This window comes from Felis catus, chromosome A1, assembly GCF_018350175.1.
Source record: "Felis catus isolate Fca126 chromosome A1, F.catus_Fca126_mat1.0, whole genome shotgun sequence".
Classification (NCBI taxonomy): domain Eukaryota; kingdom Metazoa; phylum Chordata; class Mammalia; order Carnivora; family Felidae; genus Felis; species Felis catus.
This window is the reverse complement of record NC_058368.1, coordinates 196584768-196607104: the sequence shown is the minus strand read 5'-3', so window position 1 is coordinate 196607104 and position 22337 is coordinate 196584768. Positions and strand designations below refer to the sequence as shown.

Genomic DNA, 22337 nt, shown 5'->3' with positions numbered 1-22337 from the left:
GGCTCAGCTCCAGGGTCACGGCCCCCTTTTCTCCTTCACACCCATCACTCAGCTGCTCTCTTTGCTGTGTCAGCTCTTCCAGACCTGTCTTCCCAATCTTGCTTCGTGCCCCCCAACTCAATTTCCACCTCTTCCATCCCTCACACCTCCTTGCACCATGAGAACTCCCATTCTCTAAAGTAGGTGTGTTCAGTCACCTGACTTCCTAACATGTAATGGGATATTGGCACATGGCTCCTTTCCCTTAGCTCTCCAGGGAAAATTCCATCACCTTATTAGATCCTCTCAACACCCACCTGTGATGAGCAGGTTAGAAACCATTTTACAAATGGGAAAACTGAGACCCAGAGAGAGGAAGGGACTTACTTACAGTAGACAGTGAGCCAGGACCAGAAGCTAAGCCTTGACTCCTATGCTCAGGACCCTTCCTGTGATGCCACTTAAACGTAACGTTATGTTAACCTAAAAGAGTGTTTTACTCTCTGCGTCACTCTTACCCAGGGCAGGGCTATTCACAGTATAGCCCCTGGACTGGGACTGTCTGCAAACTATTTGGTACCCTTCCATGCTGAGATAAAAACAGAAATTGAGAGTGTTTAGAAACTTTTATGGCAGTTTGACTGAGTGAAGTTAGGGCTGTTGACACGAATGAAAAGGGGGAGGGGATTTACATTTTATATGTCTTAAAAAATTTTTTTTCTAGTTATACATTGTTATCACATTTTGAAAAGTATCGGTCCAAAATGGGTTGGAAATTAAAATAACAACAACAGTAACAACAAGTGTTCCTTGCCTGCAGTGCTTTGAGAAGTCCTGCTCTAGAGATTTCAATGGAGACACCTACGCCCTATCTTGGTCTCCTGACTCAGAACCTCCACAAAGAGAAATTCCTGATCCAGTCAAGGGTGTCTGAATGTCCATTTGGTTGACAGGTGATCTTGACCTTCCTCAGGCTCCAGAGGGAGAGGGTCTGCTCATGCCGATCAGCGGCTCCCAAAAAGGGTCACGTTCTGGTCTTGGGTCTACTGTGTGCGCTCTTGGGGGCTCAGTTTCCCCAGCTGGAAAACTAACGGTGTGTGCTTCTTCCATTTGCCCTGATGGAAGCAGAGCTGGGCACCCGGAGATCCTGCATCTGTCTTTGTTCTCTCTCATGGCCTTTCCTGTACCTCTCCCCCATTACTCCCTGGCCACGGCAACCACCGTGGAAGTGGAGAGGGTCTAAGGACATTCAGACCGTTTTAAAACTGACACTAGATAATCGCCAAAGTTCTTCCCAACTGTGCTTCTAAGATTGTTGTTGGGTGGGTAGCCGTATCCCTCGTAGATTACAATGCACGTCTTCTTTGAACCAGCAATTCCACGTGTGGGAATGAATCCTACAGTTACACTTCTAAATGGGGGGCAAAACATCGTTTGCCCCATCCGGGGGCCTCAGCCAGACTGCTTTCCAAAGTCTGGACACAACATAATGTCATCATCAGGAGACTGGCTAACCAAATTGAGTGCCTGCATCCAGCAGATACGTCGCCTGTCTCCAGAACAGTGTAGCTGTATCTGTGCTGATAGGGGAAGATCCCAAGCTGAGAAACGAAGGCACAAAACGGAATCATCCCATTTGTTGAGGATGGTGCTGGTGGTAGAATTCGAGGAGTATCTGGGTGTCCGTAGACATTCCTGGAAGGACAGACTGCTCACACTGGCCAGCTCGGGGGAGGCTAGATTTCTGTGGCATATCCTTTTGTAATGTGTGAGCTTTTCATCGGCTCATGTGTTACTTTTTTTTTTTTTTAAGTTTACTTATGTATTTTGAGAGATAGAGTAAGAGCAGGGAGGGGGCAGAGACAGAGGGAGAGAGACAGAATCCCAAGCAGGCTTCATGCTGTCAATGGAGAGCTGATGCGGGGCTTGAACTCGTGAACCATGAGATCATGACCTGAGCTGAAATCAAGCCGGAGACTGAACCGACTGAGCCGCCCAGGCGCCCCTCATGTATTACTTTTTCAATAAATGCAAACAAATTGTGCTAAGGACATTTTTTAAAGTGAAGTTGTACCCTGTAGGCAGTTCCTGAAAGCAAAGATGGCCGCCTTATCTACTGAGACTTTGGTGTAGCTAAATGTCCCCCTGTGAGGAAAAGGAAGTCAACTTCTATGACCTTCTCAACCTTCCTCAGGTCTTTGTTTTAAGCCATCTGTTCTCGGGTGTGGGCTGCTTCCTGCTCACAGAGGCAAGTTGTGGGCTCCCTGGGCCGCCCAGGCTGTCCTATCCATGGATCTCCACAAGGCTCCTTCAGAAAGGGTAGAAATGGACTTTTTTCTAAAGCCCACGGAAGAATCAATTTGCTTTCACAGAAAGCAACAAAAAGATCAGTGTGCTTTAGGTAAATAGAGCTGCTTTCACGCACTGGAGCTCAGCTGAGTCGACTTCAAGCAACATATTCATGTTAAGAATTCACCAGCCGTTGGAAAGTCAAAACTGAGCTGTCAATGAGCACTTTTGTTACCTACCACCTGAGCAGCGAAGGCTTTAACACAAGGGTCTTTGAGAGAGCCACAAACACAGCCATAGCAAAATTACCTGCATGGAAATATACCAGTTTTTAAATGAGTGCTATTTTTTTTTGTTTTTTCCATGAAGGCTAACTAGCCTGTATATGTTTTTAATAATGAAAACACACACATGTACAACATTTTTACTTTTAAAAGGAGATGAAGTGAGGTGTAGCTGCTGTTGGCGATCTTTAGACCCGTGACTTGGGGAGGCTAATTGGTCAAAGTCCAGACAACAGTTGTATTTCTCAGGTGAATGTGACAGAGAAAGTGTGAGGGCGTTACGAGGTGAGAGGGAATGCTAAAAAACATGGCTGTAATGAGTTACCAGGAAGAAAAGCACCCTGCGTTCGAATTCGGGCAAATGAAGTGACCCTTCCTGACTTCAATCTCTTCAACCATGAAATGGGGATAATGATACTTCCTTTATAAACTTGTTGAGAAGAGTAGATAACATACTCCAGGTAAAGTACCCTGCAGATAATAAGATTCAACCCAGGTAGCCATGATGATTGGATGCCTAGTGTATGTCAGTGTTTGATTTGCTTTAGCCACCATGGTCCTGCCGGCCATTTGGATCATCCAGGCATTACAGATGAGGAAGGTGAGGCTTAGAGAGGTTGCCCAAGGCCACGCAACTATCTGGTGGAACAGGGGTCTGAACTCAGGCTTGTTCTTTCCAAGCCCAATCTTTCTAGAAGATTTACTTTGGGCCAGTCTTGTCATGTTGTTTCTGTGCCCCAGTTCAGGCCTATGTGTGTCCCCTCACTAGCTGTGTCCTAGACCTGGAACTGACTATGGAGATGAGTTTAGTGACAGTACCTCATAGATGGGAAAATCGAGGACCCAAAGGATTTTTTGACCGAGTTCGCCCTACAGGTTACCAACCAACCAAAACCATAGTTCTTTGCCTTCTGACCTTTTCCATCACAACCTAATACCTTGTACTCTTACAAGGACTGAGCCCCTGCTACCTGAGATGTAGGAGGGTTTTGGGAAAGGAAAGTCTTAGCCATAAGTGTGCTGGTCACTTCCGTGAAATCAAAACTTCTTGAATTGATCAAGAAGTTGATCAATTGACTGAAGAATTGACTGCAGTTGGTGGTGTCTGAAAGCTAGGGTGATCACTATTCCAGTTCCTCCACTTCTAAATTTCCAGAAGATACAAATCCAGCTCAGGTGACTTGGAGATAAAGCTCAGGGGTGACATGTTAACCGTGCCAACACGAAGAGCTGAGCTTAGAAAGAAAACGGTCCCCGAGTTATTTTCTGACAGCAGCACATGATGTAATGCTTGAAGACTCAGTCTTCCCAAATGAAATCATGCCATTGTGTGGGTGGAAGAGGAGTTTGACACAGAACAACAGCAGGTTGAAAGGTTATTTTGGATGAAGCAGGGCAGATGATGTAGATGTCCAGGGGGCACTCTTTTCTGGTGTGTTCGGGAAGCTCATAGGCAAGGGTGTTAATTTGCATGAAAACTAAATAAAGTCTATCACTCACACACGTGCACACACACATACACACACACGTGGGTGCGTGCGTACATGCACATTTTAATTTGGGGTAGGATTAGTGTTGGCTGGGTGGGATCAGGCCTCCTAACAGAAACTGATACACCATTTCAGACAGGCTAAAAGATCCTGTGGGACGAGCATGAGACTAAAACTCAATTCAGGGCCTGACTCTGCTGCTTACTTATCCCATGGGGCCTCAGCTAAGGTCATCCTGTCCTTCTATAGGTTCTGCAGGCTGTGTGAGTGACAAATCTGGTTGCCCTGCCTCATCTCGTCCTCCCCACATACATCATATCAGCTTCTCTCTGTTTATGCCAAATTATGGAAAGAGCCCAAATGTCCTTCAACAGGTGAATGGATAAAGAAGATGTGGTACATATATATATATATATATGTGTGTGTGTGTGTGTGTATACGTGTGTATATTTACATACAATGGAATATTACTCGGTGATCAACAAGAATGAAATCTTGCCATTTGCAACCACGTAGATGGAACTAGAGTATATTATGCTAAGCAACATAAGTCAGAGAAAGACAAATACCATATGATTTTACTCACATGTGGAATTTAAGAAACAAAACAAATGAACAGAGGGGAAGGGAAGCAAAACTAAGATAACAAGAGAGAGGAAGACAAACCATAAGAGACTCTTAAATACCGAGAACAAGCAGGGTTGCTGGGGGGTGTCGGGTGGAGGGATGGGCCAAATGGGTGATGAGAATTATGGAGGACACTTGTTGGGATGAACACAGGGTGCTATATGTTAAGTGATGAATTACTTAATTCTACTCCTGAAACCATCATTACACTATATGTTAACTAACTTCGATTTAAGTTAATTTTTTTTAAAAAAGTCAAAAAAAAAAAAAAAAGAAAACAATGGTATGAAAGCAGAGCTCACAAACTCAAGTGCCTGGAGAGGCCTGATAGAAACATAAAAGAGTGCAGACTGGGGAGCAAGGCTACACGAGGCAAATGGCGAGGACTTTGGCAAACTAGAGAGCGCTGGCCATGTTCCAAGGAGACAGCTGCCCCTCAGCTCCCATCAGACTTACCCTGTGAGGGGGACCTGGCTGGCTCAGTGGCAGACCATGCAACTCTTGATCTCAGGGTTGTGAGTTCGAGCCCCATGTTGGGTATAGAGATTACTTAAAAATAAAATCTCAAAAAATAAAATTTACCCGTGTGGGACTGTGGGTCCAGTTTCGGCTAATCTTCCACTTTTCTAAAAGAAGCTGAGAATCTATGTATTTATGGGAAATATCTTGATTTTTTTTAGATGTTAAACTATCAATTCCCAAAACTTTTTAAGTAAGAAGAAAAATTTTAAATGTACGCAGCCAAACAGGTTTATCTATTGGATGGAAATGACCTGCCAGCTACCAGTTTGTATAGTCTCAATTAGATATTAAGGTTATTTCCAGCTCAAATTGTCTTCAAGTCTAAACTTTTGCTAGGTGAATATTTAAGCAAGTTGCTCGATCTTTCTGGAGCTCTTTCCTTATCTGTGGAATGAGAATATTAATTCTTCCTTAGCCAATCCCACCAGGTTACTATGGAACTCCAGCAAGATATTAAAAATACCTTGCAAGTTACAAGATGTGGCAATTATGAACAATTATCATAACTTCAAGGGGAAACGACCCAACCCAGAGAAGATAGATATCTAAGTGATAAAGAAATGTCAGCAGGTTCTACAGTGCCTTAAATTTGCATTTCATTAAACGTTAGATCATACTAAACAATCCAGAGAGAGACTTACCCTTCCATCTGGAGTCCTGGGACCAGAATAGGGTGGAGCCTCACCCATCAGGACTGGCCACACGTCAAAAAATTCCTAGGGATGAGAAAGACAATAATTACACGTCTTGAAAATAGGTCAAGGAAAGGAGATTGAGAAAAGAGGACCCACCTCTGTGAGTCATCTATCGTTGAAGTTCAGAAGGTGGGAACTAAACCTCACTGAAACCTAAGCTTGGAAGGGGTGCAAAATTCATTAGCGTTAGGGGATGTCAGTCATGTCTGTGCTTCAAGATATTGATGAACTAGGGTTGTCTAATCATTAAGCAAAAAATAGGAGCTGAGTTGAAACACCCTTATACTCCCCATGTTGTGGGAGTGGGACATGAGAGGGAAACTGGGGGTCTCCGGGTCTATGAAATTGACCTTAAAGACGTGCTAAGCATGTGACTGAAGGTTTAGGTAAAACAATGTCCTCTGCAGCCTCATTTATAGTAGTGAAAAGTTAGGAAACAACCTAAGTGTCTAATAAGAGGGGACTTATTAAATGAATCATGGAACATCTATTAACGATAATGCTACAGATGTGTGTGTGTGTGTGTGTGTGTATACACATACATATACATATATATATACACACATATATATATACATATACATATATATATTTATGTTGATTAAAAAAGTGTCCTTGCTGCACTGATGAGTGAAATATGTGAGGGGACAAAAAATAGAGATCATATAACCCCAATGTTTAACTAAACATAGAAAATGCCCTCAAAGGATTCACAACAAAACACTAACAACCGGTTTTCTCTGGGTGATTGCAGTGAGACTGTATTTAGCAATTTTTCTGTCATAAAATGTGTTGCTTTTGGAATCAGGAAAAAAAAATTTTTTTCCCAAAAAATAATGGTGCCATAAATACACAAAGAGACCCATATCAGGGATCCGTCAAGAAAGGACCCATAAGACAACCGGCAAAGATACAGTCAAGGAAGAGAGAAATGACCAGCTAAGGCATTGCATGGGCACACAGCCTCAGAAGAAGAAACTAACTGGGACACCATGCGAGTTCTTCTCTGCCACTTGTCTACTGGTTTTCCTGAGGCACAGGGAGCCACACAGCTTGTGCTGGGCTGAGCCAGGACCTCACAGAAGAGGCCTCCATGCTTCATTGCCCTCTCTGTTCATTCATCCATTGCCATCTAGGGACAGTGATCCATTAGCACTAGGTCATCGTGGGTAGGATGCTAAGCCCTTCTGCTCTTGGCCTCTTTCTTGTTTGAACTTGGTGGTTTATCATGCAGAGGACAAGCAGAAGAGAGTCCACATGAAATTCAAACTCCGTGTCCTCAAGCTTCTGCCCAGTTGGGCTCTTTGTCTAGACTACACACGAGGAAGACATTCAATTCTGGGTGAAAATACGAATAGGGAGTCTACCTGAGCCCCATAATGTGTTTGCTGCCAGATACATAATGTGTTTGCTGCCAGATGAATAAGACAGAGTTCATGCCCTGGGGGAACTTGCTGTCTCTTGGAGGGGTCAATCAAGTACTCAAGTAACTATAGTAAGGTAGACAGGGTAAGACCCAAAATGAATCCATTGGAATGGAGAAAGAACGCAAATGTTAGAAGAGCCCAAAAGAAAGTCAAGTGCATTGAGCTAACACTGTCTGTGTCAAATACTGAGTGGCTTTGAAGATTGTCCCAGAGAAGCAGCAGCTATCAATGAGGGGGTGGGCGGAAAGTGGGGCATATTTATGCTTGCCTTTCTCCCTCTTCATCTCTCTCTCTCTCTCTTCTCTTTCTTGTTTCTTTTATTTTTCAACAGCTTTATGGACATATGATTCACATGCCATATAATTCACCCAGGTAAAATGTACAATTCAGTGGCTTTATTGACTTCTTCATAATGTCAATAGCTCAGATAAGAGCTTAGCTACCTGGGGGGATGAGGTAGAAGGGGGGTGAGGCAGGTCATTTGAATGATTGTAGGCAGACCAGCCCATTTCTAATTGCTAGATTGTTCCGTCTTTTGGGGATGACTAAGTTAGAATATTCGTGCCTGGGGTTAAGCATCCAACTCTTGATTTCAGGTCAGGTTATGATCTCACATTAGTTTTGAGCCCCACATCAGGCTCCAATCTGTCACATGGAGCCTACTGGGGATTCCCTTTCTCTCTCTCTCTTTTTCTCTCTCTCTTTCTCTCTCTCTCTCTCTCTCTCTCTCTCTCTCTCTCTGCCCCTCGCCTGCTCTCAGTCTCTCTCCCTCAAATAAATAAATAAACTTAAAAAAAAAGAATATTCTTGCTTAAGTGTCATTTTCCCTTTTGAGAGGGAGCTCAGAAGGAACAGAACACAGCCACACACAGCAGCCTATATCTGGGTTCAGATCCTTTAAGGTGTGAACTGGGCACCTTTTGAATTCAACGACTCAGAAATTCTTATTAAGAAAGAACCATTCATTTGTATAAATTCATTCATTTGCTACTTCCTAAAGGTGTATCAAAAGGCTTGTTGCTGGACTTGGCAATAATTGGCAAAATATTTGGTTCAGGAGTATGTGAAAGTTAAATGGATGTTTGTACTAGAATCAGAAGTTCCCTAAAATCAGTAGATAGCTAATGTGCATCAGAATCACATACAGAATTATTTTAATTTTTTTAAATTTTTTAACATTTATTTATTTTTGAGAGACAGAGACAGAGCACAAGTGGGGAAGGAGCAAAGAGAGAGGGAGACACAGAATCCGAAACAGGCTCCAGGCTCTTAGCTGTCAGCACAGAGCCCAACACAAGACTCGAACTCACGAACCACGAGATCATGACCTGAGCTGAGGTCAGATGTTTACTGACTGAGCCACCCAGGCGCCTCACATACAAAACTATTTTAAAAGCAAAAATCAGAATAATAAATCCATGAGTATATGGAAATCTGGTATATGATAAAATAGCATATCAGAATGGCTGCATTTTAAAACAGTGGAGAAAGGATAGATTATAACTGGAGAAGGAGTGAGAGATAAAAGTTATCCCTACCTCGTACCTACACATTCATAATTTCAAAATGAATGAATGATTAAAATATATTAATCAAAGCACATCAGATTATCTCAGATTATCTTTATAATATTAAGGTTGGGGAAGTCCTTCTTGAACAAAATCTCAAACTCAAGCATCCAATATATATGGACACTTGATCAATGATAGAGGTATGTTAGGGAAAGATGGTATTTTCAATAGGACAGTAGAAAACGAGTGGTCTTTTCAGTAAATGGTGCTGGGTCCATTGGATATCCACATGGAAAAAGTTAATATTGACCCTACCTCACGCTGCACATTAAAAAATTTCCAGGTAGATTATAGAGCTATGTGTGAAAGTTAAAACCATAAAATTTGAGAGCTAACATAGATGAATATCTTTATTGACTTGGGGCCAGCAAAGGTTTCTTAAGAACAAAAATCATAACCATTAAAAAAATTGATAAAGGAAACTACATTATAATTCAGAATTTTCATTAGTTGAAACATACTATTAAGAAAATGAAAGTACAGAGTGGGAAAAGATATTTGCAATGTGTATATTCCACAGAGAACCCATATCTAGAATGTGTAAAGAACACCTACAGATCCTAAGATTAAAAGAGACAATAGAATTCTTAAAAATGGGAAAGAGACTTGAATAGGCACTTCTATTAAAGATATACACATGGTCAAAAAACAAGAAAAGTCTCTAATCTCATCAGTCATTAGAGTTCATGTTTAAGACCAAATGAGATCATACCACATGCCTACCAGTGTATGATTCTGTTTATGGGAACTTCAAGAGTCAGCAAAACTAACGTGGCATTAAAGGTCCCATAGTGGTCACCCTCAGGGAGGAGGGTACGGAAATTAATGGAAAGGGATAAGCAAGGGGATTCTGAGGGTTTAGTAATGTTCTATCTCTTTATTTTGGTGGTGGTTACATAGGGATGTTCATTGATCTACTACCTGTAATTAGTGCTTGTCTCTGTGTGTATGTTATACTTCAACATAAAGCCTTATTAACAAGATTCCACATGTACTGACATGGAAAGATGCTCAGAAAATATTAAGTAAAAAAAAAGCAAGAGTATCAGGAAATGTGGCCTAGTGTTTATTAAACAGTTCCTTAGAAGATTCTGATTCAAGCCTGGGAGCCCCTGGACTAGACTTAAGGTCTTATCCAACTGCAGATTCTGCAATGTATTTCATCATCAAACCAACTATTTGAAGGGTCTGCAGAGATCAGTGCACCACTCAGCACAAGGCCCTACAAAATGAAACCGACAGGAAACCCGGGCCTTGGCTCTTTGGGATAAGAAATCACAAATCTAGGGGCGCTTGGGTGGCGCAGTCGGTTAAGTGTCCGACTTCAGCCAGGTCACGATCTCACGGTCCAGGAGTTCGAGCCCCGTGTCAGGCTCTGGGCTGATGGCTCGGAGCCTGGAGCCTGTTTCCGATTCTGTGTCTCCCTCTCTCTCTGCCCCTCCCCCGTTCATGCTCTGTCTCTCTCTGTCCCAAAAATAAATAAACGTTGAAGTTGGCAACTTTCTTCTTTCTGGCTTTTACCCTACATAGAGCTTCTTTATCACTCATCTTTACCTCCTCATCAAGCCTTCTCACATATGCTTTCTTTTCCAACTGACCAGGGAAGACCAGGTTGTTTTCACTCACCTGTGCCCTAGATTGACTTTTCCGCTTTAAAGGTTGGTACTCCACTCTTCACTATAAAAGACCTGTGAGGGGCACCTGGGTGGCTCAGTCGGTTAAGCTTCCGACTTCAGTTCAGGTCACGATCTCGTGGCTCATGGGTTCAAGCCCCACATTGGTCTCTGTGCTGACAGCTCAGAGCCTGTATCCTGCTTCAGATTCTGTCTCGGTCTCTCTCTGCCCCTCCCCCACTTGCACACTGTCTCTCTCTCTCTCTCTCTCTCTCTCTCTCTCTCATATAAATAAACATCAAAAAAAAAAAAAAAAAACACAAAAGACCTGTGAAAACCTGTTCACAACCATCCACATCTTCCCTGCCTCTCCCCTGTGAACTGAATGTGAGACACAAGTCTGGGCCCCACTGTATATTGATCCTGTTCTTGGAAATGTCTGTTCTGAAGCCTCCTCACCTTCTGCTTGGTCATGTCTAAGAGCCCCACAGAGTATCTGTCGCAGTTGAGGAAGGCTCGGACTGTGTACAGGGCTTTGTGGAACTGCCGCTCGATATCCGTAAGCTCTTCAAAGACTTTGCTCCCAGACCACAGCAGTATCTTAACAAAACAGGAAAACACTGTCAAACTTTTTGAGTCACAAAGCAGCAGCTCACAATAACCCAGAGACAGAGACAGGACAATTATCCTCCTTTTACAGATGGAGAAACTGAGGTTCCGAGAGATGAAGTAACTGACCAGCTTATCATGGGTCCAACTCTTTCCGTTTCGGAGATTGTTAATAAGAATGATAATAACAAACATGGATCGAACACAAATGTTCCACATGCATTTTCTCATTTACTATTGACAACGATCTTTTGAGGGTAGAACCAATCAATATTGCCCCCATTTTTCAAAGGGGGGGACTAAAGCTCAGACAGGGTAAGTGATTTACTCAGGGTCTTAGAGCTAGTAAATGGTTTAACAAGGATTCAAATCTAAGTTGCCTGACTCGAAAACTGTGCATATACAGCCTTACAAACATCGGCCACCTCATCAACATGAGGGATGCTGGGCAGAGACTATGATGGTTCCCAGGCAATTTTATCACCACTGCCTTTCCAGTCTGACCACATCAATGCTTCAGTAAAACGACTCGTCCAGGCCATTCCCTTAAGCCACGCCCCTTACCTAGCCACGCCCCTTACCTGGCCACGCCGAGTCTCACAGTTGTGCAGGTAACTCAGGTGGTACACCTTCATGATTAGATTTGCGAAATTGAGGTACTTGAGAAGAATCTGGAAATCAAACAGCGTGAGGCGAACTAGATGAGAAGAAGAAAGCCCTCCTCTGGCCCCCTCTACCATCAGCAAGTATTTGAATATTTCAAAAGCATCAGAGGGCATTTGAGTAGATGGATCATGGAATGCTGACCCATGAAATGTTGCACTGTAAGAGTGTAAAGCTCATAGAATGTAGAATGTCAGTGTTGACGGATTAATGGAAAATTGCTACTATTTATTGAGTTTGCAGTCCCTGTGATAAGTAATTTTAGGTATATAAGTTATCTTATGTGATCATCACAAGTACCCTGAGAGATGGATACTATAAAATTAGGCCCATTTTACAGATAAGAAAGCTGAGATGTAAAGAAATTAAGTAACTTGGCTGAGTCAGCTAAATATTAGCAGAGCCAGGACAATTACCCCTGTACCCCAGGCTCCAGGGCCCGACATCCTAACCATTACCCCTGTCCTGTCTCCCTCAGAGGGCATCAGCCTAATCCCCTTGTCTTACAGATGAGAAAACCAAGGCTGGGCCAAATAGCAAGGTTCAGGGGACTTCACAAGCTGTAAGAATGCGCTCGCATGGCCACCCCAGCAATTTCTAAAGCGTTTTTACCTCTTCATCTCTCTTGGTGAAGTGGGGCTCATTCAGTTTATTCACAGCCATGAGTACGGCCACCACATCCTTCCCATTCATTATGGGGGAAGCCAAGATGTTCTTGGTCTGGTATTCTGTGAGGATGTCCACGAAGTCACAGAAATGCTCATCCTGAAGGAAGGCAGACACAGGCAAGGGTGGGCAGAGGAAGAACAAAGACAGTAAAACAGGCCAGAGCCCCATATGCCCGTGGTAGGGAGTGGGAGGAGGGGGGGCCTCTATGATTTTGTTGACAAGAAAATGAAGACATTTCCATCTATGCCCCTTCAGCAAGGGCAAAGCAATCGGGGGTGATTTCTGCCCTGGAGGCCTCCAAAATCGAGTAGGAGAAAGTCTGAGATACAACTTACCGAGGGCTGTGGGGGAGATGTGAGCAAAGCCCTGCAGGGGCCCGAGGATGAGGGGACTGACTTCACCTGGGGAGGGAGGGTTAGAGAAGGCTCTCTTGAGGTGATGGCGAGTAAGCCCAAAATAGAAACTTGAGTGAGGAAAAGACTCTAGTGAGTCTAACAACCACAATTGCTAACGGGTATCACGTGCTTTATCTGCCTCAACTCGCTTTAATCCTGTGAGGTGAGGACCGCTAGTGGCCCATTCTACACAAAGGGAAACTGATACTCAAGAAGGAACCTGCCCTCAGCTTTGCTGTCTTTAGGAGAAGCCTTGGTAAGGTTGGATCTGGGTCCTGGTCATTGAACAAAAAGAATTTGGTACTTTTAGCTTTTTGAGCAATTCAGTTCTAGCACCACACAGTGAGTCCAATGGATATCCACATTCCATAGGTCTTAATGGAAGCCCCATTGTGTGTCAGGCCTTATGCTGAGCGCTGGGGACACAAGTGAGACCAAGGCTCAGGCCGGCTCGCAGACAAATCAATACCAGTAACACATGACACAGAGTTTGGCTCAAAGCTATGGGAGTGCAAAGTAGTACACACCCCCAGACCCCCACCCCTAAAGCAGCCTGGGAGGCCAGCACAGGTCAGTGTGGTCTATGTGGTCAGAAAGAGGAGACAGAGCCTGAACTGTCGTCTTAAATCCAAGAGAATCCACCTTTCTGTTTCTTGGTAGCATTGTGAGTTTTTCCAACCATAGGCATTGCTTGGGACACAAGCCAGCCCAGATATGCAGTTCACGCTGTTCTGAGGAAGGAAGTATATTTCATAGAACGGATTCCCACCCCTTTTCTAGAATCGAGTGTGCAGAAACTTTCCCACGACTGAGAAATTCAGAGTGTGATGCTGTGCATCTGTGGATTTCCCCCGGTTGGAGTGGGATTAGACAAACAGGCAACGGCATTGTTGTCGATGAAGGTGTCTCTAACCAGGTAAAGGGTACAGGAATTAAGAGAAGGCTGTAGGGCTCTACTTGAATTAGCATCAGAGGATTAAGCAAAATCTCTAAAGAGGCATTAGCCATGAAGGGTTTTCCATGTCATTCTCTAAGGACACCGATAAATCCCTAAACACAGGTCTTGGTGGAGCATGCTCAAATTCATTTCAGGAAGTCAGTTCAGCCTTGCAATATTCACTTCTATCAGGGAAAACGATATGTGAGTCTTACCTGCATCTGACGCAGATGTTTACTAAATCTACCAGAACTTTCTTTCCCATTGAGAGACCCAGAACTCTCTCCCGAATTATACAGCTGCCAACCGATGGTGTTCGGACAATCATTGCCATCCTTATATATTCAGCATGTGAAGTGTTCTACACAACTGTGTCACAGAACCTCAGATTATCAGAAGCAGAGAGGGCCTTAGAAGACTTTTAGCTCAAGCTGTTCTTTTGTGTGTGTGTGTGTGTGTGTGTGTGTGTGTGTGTGTGTGTCTGTATGTGTGTGTATGTGTGTAATGTTTATTTTTGACAGAGAGAGAGACAGAGACAGAGACAGAGAGACAGAGCACGAGCCGGGGAGGGGTAGAGAAACAGGGAGGCACAGAATCCAAAGCAGGCTCCAGTCTCTGAGCTGTCAGCACAGAGCCTGATGCAGGGCTCGAACTCACGAGTGGTGAGATCATGACCTGAGCCGAAGTCAGGCGCTTGACCCACTGAGCCACCTAGACGTCCCTCAAACTGTTTACTCTAAAGCCCGGGAATCAGATGCCTAGCTTAGGGAAAGCCCAAAGTCATTCACTCATTCAGTTAGCATTCATGGAGTGCTTTATGCCAGGCCCTGTTCTAGACTCTCGGGTTATAGCAGTGAACGAGGGAGGCTTCTCCCTGTGAACGAGGGAGGTGAAGCTGAGAGCTGAAGCTTCAGAGGAACGAGGTGGATGAAATGCATTCCAAGCAGGGAGCACACCCCTCATTCTTGGAAACCCCAATTCCTCTTTTCAAACATTCACAGTGCCAATTCCATGGTGAGATCTACTGTTTATTGAGCAATAATGACGTCCTCAGCCAGGAGCCAGACAACTTAACATCTTTTATCTCATTAACTCTCACATCAGCCTTGTCACATAGATCTGTCACCTTCTTTGTTTTTGTTTTGGTTTTTGAGTGTGCACACGCACGTGTGTGTGAGAGAGAATCTTAAGCAGGCTTCATGCCCAGCGCAGAGCTCAATGCCACAGGACTCAATCTCATGACCGTGAGACCATGACCTGAGCTGAAATCAAGAGCCGGACACTTAACCAACTGAGCCACCCAGGTGCCCCCAAACCTTCCCTGCTTTGCAGAAAACTCCCTTGCTGGTAAGTGGCACAGCCACTACATTCATTCATTGATCTATGTATTGATACACTGATCGACTGATTCGCGCATTCATTCATTTACTCATATTTACTGAGAACAGGCTCTGGGAGAGGTGTTGGATATGCCAAGACCAGTAAGAAAGATGAGATTGTCCTCATTAGGTCCTCACAGTATAGTGGGAGCATATGTAAAACATGAACCCACAATTCAAACCATAATGAGAAGGATGTCCCCACAGGATGGGTGAATGGAAGGGAGGGACTTGTTCTCTGAGGCTTCAGGGGCCAATGAGTACATTATCAGTAGTTGAAGACACTCTGAGCCTCAGTTTGCCCTTTGGTAAAATCGGAGTGTTGGACCAGGTCCTCCTCGAGGCTTCCTTCCGGTGTGGCATGCTGGGTTCTGGGTCTCACACGCAGGGAAGGACGGCAGCTGTGAGAGTCTCTGGAAATGGCAGTGCTCTCAGGTGCAGTCTTTAGAAATAGGAATTTTCGTGTCTTGGAAAAGCTCTCCTTTCCTCTCACACTAAGTACCATGCTTACACTACTCTTGCACCAGATACGTAGGTGTATCTGACCAGTTCTCTGACACCAGCTGACTGTCCAACAATTCAATTCAATCTTCCTGGAGTCAGTGTCAGACCCCACAGGGCTTTAGTCCCACAGGACTGTCCCTGCTTCAGATGCCAATTACAAGTCCCAGTTTGTCACTTATACTTCTGACTGGCTATAAAGCAGGGTCCCAAGACGCCCTCCTCGGGTTTGGGAATTTGCTGGAATGGCTCACAGAACTCAGGGTAATACTTACATGTACAGGTTTATGATATAATAAAGGATATAATAAAAGATACAGAAATACTGTCAGATGAAGCACCCTTCCTGACAGCAGGCGCTTCTGTCCCCTAGAGTTGAGGTGCACCACCCTCCCAGCACACGCGTGTGTTCACCAACCCAGAAACTCTGTGAGCCCTGTACTTTGGGGGATTTTTATGGAGGCTTTGTCACATCTGCATGACTGATTATTAGCTCCATTTCCAGACCTTCTCCCCTCATCAGAGAATGGGGAGGTGGAGCTGAAAGTTCCAAGTTGCTAATCATAGCTTGATCTTTCTGGTGATTGGCCTCCATCCAGGAGCCCACCAAGAGTCATCTCGTTAGAACAAAAGACCATCTACCAGTCAGGAAATTCCAAGGAATTTAGAAGCTCTGTGTCAGATGCTCCTATCACTCAGGAATTATAAGAGTCTTAAGAGTTCTGTGTATGGAACCAGGACAAAGACTAAGTATCTCTTTTTATAAATCACAATATCATAGCCAACTGGGAAGGGTCATCATTTATTAATTCATGCAATAATCTGTAATGAGTACCCACTCTGTCCCAGGCACTGACTAGGTGCTGAGGCCAGTGGTTTATAAGCCAGACAGGAACAGGCAGGCCTTGTGGGCTTTCCTAAGGAGAAAGGGTAAAGAATAAAACACACACAAATATTGAAGGGCTAGTAAGGTTGCCAGATTTAGCAAATAAATACAAGATGCCTAGTTAAATTTGAATTTCAAGTAAATACTTTTTAAAGTATAAGTATGTCCTAAATATTGCATGGTACATACTTACACTAAGATATTATTCTTTGTTTATCTAAAATTCAAATTTTGGGGCGCCTGGGTGGCTCAGTTGGCTAAGCATCCCACTCTTGATTCTGGCTCAGGTCACGATCTCATGATTTGTGAGTTCGAGCCCCAAGTCGGGCTCTGCGCTGACAGCCAAGAGTTTGCTTGGGATTCTTTCTCTCCCTCTCTCTCTGCCCATCCCCCACTCATGCACGCTCACATGATCTCTCTCTATTTCATTCAAAATAAAAAAATCAACTTAAAAAAAAAATTTTAAATTCAAATGTTACTGGGAATCCTATATTTTATCCGGCAATCCTAACGGCAAGTCTTCCTGAGGATATCCCAGGGTATAAGCAGGAATTTGCTAGGACGTGGGAATTTTATTACAACCCTGGGAAACTTCTCCATTCATGGTTTCACATTTCAAAACTCCACTGATAGTAGCCATTTCCCAAGTTTTTTTGAGGGTGCTGAGTCACCAGCCAGGGAGACTGCCCCAGGCTTGCCCCAGGGGAATGCAGGCATTACTCCACAGTGAACTTTGGGCTTGAAGGGGGGGGCGCGGCCCGGAATAGCAGGCCATCCCTTAGCACAGAGGCTCAGCCAGCTCTTCAACAAGGATACGTTAGCATCAGAGCATCTGCCTAAATCCTCAGTCACTTAACACCAGGATCTACAGAACCTCTTAGCGCCTCTCTTCTGTTTTTCCCACCAACAGACTCTAAACTGAAAGCTCCGGAAGGACCTTCTTGTCCAACTCCCACACAGACCTGGTACAGCATCCCTCCCTTAGAATAGAGCCTTAACAACAACAAAACAATAACAATAACAATAAGGAGCAGGGTCGGCCAGTAGGAGCGATAACAATGTGCCAAGAACCTTGCTAGATGAGAAATAATTCTCTCCTTTAATCCTACGACAACACTGTGCAGTCGGTATTCCTGTCCCATTTTATGAATTAGGAAGTGAGCCCAGATAGGCTCAAAAATACGCCGAAGCACGATTCTTAAAAAGTCACAGAGTCATGACTCACATCCAGATCTGACCTCAAAGTTTAACCTCTTTATTCTCTGCTATACGATTTGAAATGACCAGTGGTGAATAGCATCTAGTCCAGTGCCCTCACTTTATAGATAAGGAGGAAGAAGAGAATGGCTGAGCAGTGAAGAGTGTGGGCACAAGGCCAGAGTGCCTGAATTCAAATACCCGCTCTGCCACTTTCTATCGGAGTGGCTCTGAGCAACTTACTAACCATTCTGGGGTGTTTTTGTTATTGTTGTTGTTGTTGTGTTTTGTTTGATATTTGTTTTTAAGTAGGCTTCACACCCAACCCAGAGCCCAACTCACGACCCTGAGATCAAGACCTGAGCTGAGAGCAAGAGTCAGATGCTTAAGTGACTCAGCCACCCAGGTGCCCCATCCTTTCTGGGTTTTGGTTCCACCATCTGTGAAACAGGGATAATCAGTTACGTCGGAAGACCGTGGCAATCCATGTTGGCTACAATGACAGTCTAGAGACAGTTGAAGGGAGAACAGTCCCCAGTCCAGCTGAAAGTCCCCTGGAGGCAGAAACACGACCCCCACCCTTGGACGTCCAAGGGGAAACAAGGGAAAGACGAACCCCATGGGGGATCCAGCCCAGTGTATTTCCAAGAAAACTATCGCCCCAGAGGCCAAAGTCTGTGCTTCTTATCTTGTCAGTGAACCCACGTCAAAAAAGATGACCTGGGGCGCCTGGGTGGCTCAGTTGGTTGAACATCTGACTTTTGATTTGGGCTCAGGTCATGATCTCACAGTTTGTGAAGTCAAGCCTTCCATCGGGCTCTGCGCTGACAGTGTGGAGCCTGCTTGAGATTCTTAATCTTTCCTTCTCTCTCTGCCGCCCCCCCCCCCCCGCCACTGCTTGCTCTCTTTCTCTCAAAATAAATACATAAACATTAAAAACAAGATGACCCTTTTGAATTCCTGCATTTGTGGATGGGAGGGCCTCGCTCTGCCCTAACTCCTTGGTGACTTTGGACAAGCCCCTTCTCAAGCTCTCATGGCTCTAGGCTCCTCATCCATTAAATGAGACAGTCAGATGACATAATCTCTGAGACCCCCTCTGTCCCCTTTTAACCTTATGACGCTTAATCTGAACTAAGACCAGAAGTCAGGTGAGCAAAATCACATAATGTCCAGGCTGCATCTTAGAAATGATTGAACACAGGCTCCTGGTCAGGTCAGTGCTGCAATACGTGAGACCCACTTGGGCCCTGCTCTCACGGGGCAAACATTGTTTTGGGCAAGGCAGGTGTTAAAGGAATTAAGCATAATTACTTGATGGTGAATCTTTTATGCCAAGTATTTGCTGAGCATCTGCTTTGTGCCAGACATTTGCTGGGATAACGTGGAGATTAAGGCAGGCATGGTCCCTGGCCCCCGGGCTTATTATGAAAAATGGTTTGGGGAAGGAGCCTGTAACAAAGAGATACGGGAGGGCCTCCATGAAGAAGTGACCTTTAGGCTGAGATCTAAAGGATAAGTAGGAGTTGGCCCTGGGGCAGAGGGCCATGGGGAGATCTGCATGAAGTACTCTGTCCCCGGTGATCAAAGAGGTCTACATCAGAGCTGCCAGTAGAATCTCACAGAAGGCTGGACTCACAAATGAGGGCCAAGGGGCACCTGGGCAGCTCCGGGGGGGTTAAGCATCCAACTCTTGGTCTCGGCTCAGGTCACGGTCTCTCGGTTTCAAGAGTTTGAGCCGCAGGTCAGGCTCTGCCCTGACAGTGCAGAGGCTGCTTGGGATTCTCTCTCTCCCTCTCTCTCTCTCTCTCTGCCCCTCCCCCACTCATGCTGTCTCTGTCTCTCTCAAAATAAATGCATAAACTTAAAAAAAAATTTTTTTTTAAAAGAAGGAGCGAGAGCCAAGGGCTTAACCAAGCGGTACCGTTAACATTTCCAGTAACGAGGCAGGCTGCCACCACATGTCCCCTGAGGGAATGCGCAAAGATAACCACGACATCCCCTCTATGTTACTCCTGATGGGAACACACGCCCTGATTCTAATCAGGAAGACACAGACGGGCCCAAGTGGAGGGACATCTCTGCAAAGTATTTGGCCTGTACGTTTCAAAAACATCCGCGTCACGGAAACCAGAGCTAGTGCTATTTGGGTGTAATTGAGGCAATTGGCAAAAATTGAATACGGACTGTTGATTAGACGATGATATTGCATCAAGCTTACATTTCCTGGATCTCGTTACCGTGGTGTGCATATGTGAGAAACGTCCCTGTTCTAGAAATACACACGTCCCTGTTCTGGAAATACACAGAAATGTCCCTGTTCTGGAAATGTCTGGAAATACAGTACACGCTGTCGACTCCCATAGGGGTCCGAGAAAAATGGGGATAAAGCAAATGAGGCAAGGCCGTGGCCAATTGATGCATTTGGATGAAAGGTAGATAGTTGTCTATACTGTATTTAGACTCTTCTGTTAGGTTTGGATTCCCCCCCCCCCCAAAATAAAATGTTATAAGCCGATAAATAAAGAGAAGTGCCAAACCATCACCAGCCCAGTCTGGATGGCCAGCAGCTCCCCGCCCCGCTTGTACCCACCGGGACTCCATGGAATAATGCCTCCCCGCCCTCCTTCTTGTGGGGAAGAGGGTACCTCTTCTGTGTTGAGGACGTTGGCGAGCTTTTTAGAGTGTGCGACGTGACCAACCACACCCATATCCAGGGGGAACACGATCTCCGAGTCGGGCACCACGAGGCATTCGTCAAGGACAGCATCCTTGTGAACATTGAAGAGCCGCGTGGCCAGCTCCCCGATGCCGTTTCGGACCCTGTACATGAACAGGCTCATGCGGTCTGCCTGCAGAAGGAAGCACAGCTTCTTCATGACGTTGAAGATGCATTTCTCGGTCTGCAGATTCTCCTGGAAGTCCCGCAGGAGGTCAAAGATGATTTCACTCTCCTCCACGCTGTTCAGCGAGTGGTAGTTGCTGAAGTCCACCGCGGCCTCCTTGGCCCCCAGCATGTCCGAGATGACCTTGGCCCGGTAGCGGAGGTTGTAGTACTGCTTGGCAAAGCTGACATTCGAGTCCAGGAACTTCTCCACCTCCTCTGCTGTCACCTCACCCATGGCTGGAATCCCTCTGGCCGCTTGCGTGGAAGGGCTAAAGCTGGCCTTCCCAGGGCGGTTTGACGGTCCGTGGCGAAACTGAGTCAGGATGCGTTTTGTTCCGACCTGGGCTTCTGTGGGTCTGGCCCGTGGATTTCAGCTGGTATGGCTGCAGAGGTGAGGGAGGGAGGGAGGGAGCTCGGGAGATTAAATCATTAATATTTCCCGAGAACAAGGATTATGAGGATCAGTGTTCCAGATGCTGCCAGGCCCCAGATGGGAGAAGGTGAGAGTTTCCTTTTCACCTTGGCCTAAGAGCGGAGAAGGGATTTCTAAACAGAGCAGGAGGTGGGCAAAACTAAAACAACCCCAAAGCAGAGGCTGCCAACAGACAGCACAGGGACACCTGCTCTAGGTGTGTTTTCACCTACACACAGGCAGCACACCTGCTCCTGTAGGTGTGTTTTCTCTGCCCTGTAGGGTGTTTTTCTGCAACGTTCGACACAGAAGTCTGCATTTGCTGTTTAGGAGATTTATTCAGCTTCTCTTGGAGAATCAGAAGAGTCAGCAGCTCTGTGCCCACTTTCCTCCCTGGCAGGGATGGCTAGAGCTGAGGGGGACTGCCCACCCAGCTCCCATCCCCCGACCCCTCACCCCACCCTTCTGTGTCCTCCTTCCCAGGTCCTCCCCAGGATGGCCTCACTGCACATGCTCACCATTCAGCCTGCTTCCCTGTGTACATCATGAGTCTGGCACTTACGGGTCTCCCGATTTAAGAAGCTGCACCTTTCCCAGGCTTAGATTTCAACGATTCTTTAATTGTCTTTATTTTTCTTTATTTTTAATTTTTTTAATGCTTACTTAGTTTTGAGAGAGAGAAAGAGAGACAGAGAGACAGAGAGAGAGAGAGTGGGGGAGGGACAGAGAGAGAGGGAGACACAGAATCCGAAGCAGGCTCCAGGCTGAGCTGTCAGCGCAGAGCCCGATGAGGGGCTCAAACCCACGAACTGTGAGATCATGACCTGAGCTGAGGGCCAACGCTCAGCCAATTGAGCCACCCAGGTGCCCCTCTCTTGGCACTTTAATGTGGTTTTTCTGGCTACAATCCGTACCTTTTTGGACTATCAGTCAGAAACGTACACAACAGTCTAGATGCTATCAGCTCTTTTTGAACCTTGAAACACCTGACTCTTCACTGAAGTACCCTCCATCCAGGACACCTGGAGAGAAAGAGAACATTCTCCTTCTGAGATGAAACTGTGCTTTCGTTTCCATGAACGTGGCTGCGAGAACCTGGTGTCTCTGTGTTGTAAACACTGTGGAATGCAGGCTAATAGACTGTTGCTGGCACTTTGAACTTTGCAAATGAACTTCAATGGAAAGCAGATTACTTCCTGTATTGTAGCGTGTGATAAATTCTCGGGGTATTGCGTCCATTCCGCACTGTATACACAGGTGACCCCTTGGTCTGGCGGGCCATGCAGCGACCGGAATTTCTCCACA

General features: G+C 45.3%; 1 protein-coding gene across 2 annotated transcripts in view; it reads right to left on the bottom strand.

The window, feature by feature from the left end:
- Nucleotides 1–21019, bottom strand: part of PDE6A (phosphodiesterase 6A) — a 62320-nt gene extending 41301 nt beyond the window's left edge. For both annotated transcript variants that reach the window (XM_045036991.1, XM_045036995.1), the window contains exons 1-5: nucleotides 20382–21019; nucleotides 12382–12534; nucleotides 11688–11777; nucleotides 10957–11097; nucleotides 5833–5907 (exon numbers count right to left, since the gene is read on the bottom strand). In XM_045036991.1, coding sequence (XP_044892926.1) covers nucleotides 5833–5907; nucleotides 10957–11097; nucleotides 11688–11777; nucleotides 12382–12534; nucleotides 20382–20855 — 933 coding nt within the window. In that variant the 5' untranslated portion in view covers nucleotides 20856–21019. The remainder of the gene's footprint in view (nucleotides 1–5832; nucleotides 5908–10956; nucleotides 11098–11687; nucleotides 11778–12381; nucleotides 12535–20381) is intronic.
- Nucleotides 21020–22337: the final 1318 nt, after the last annotated feature.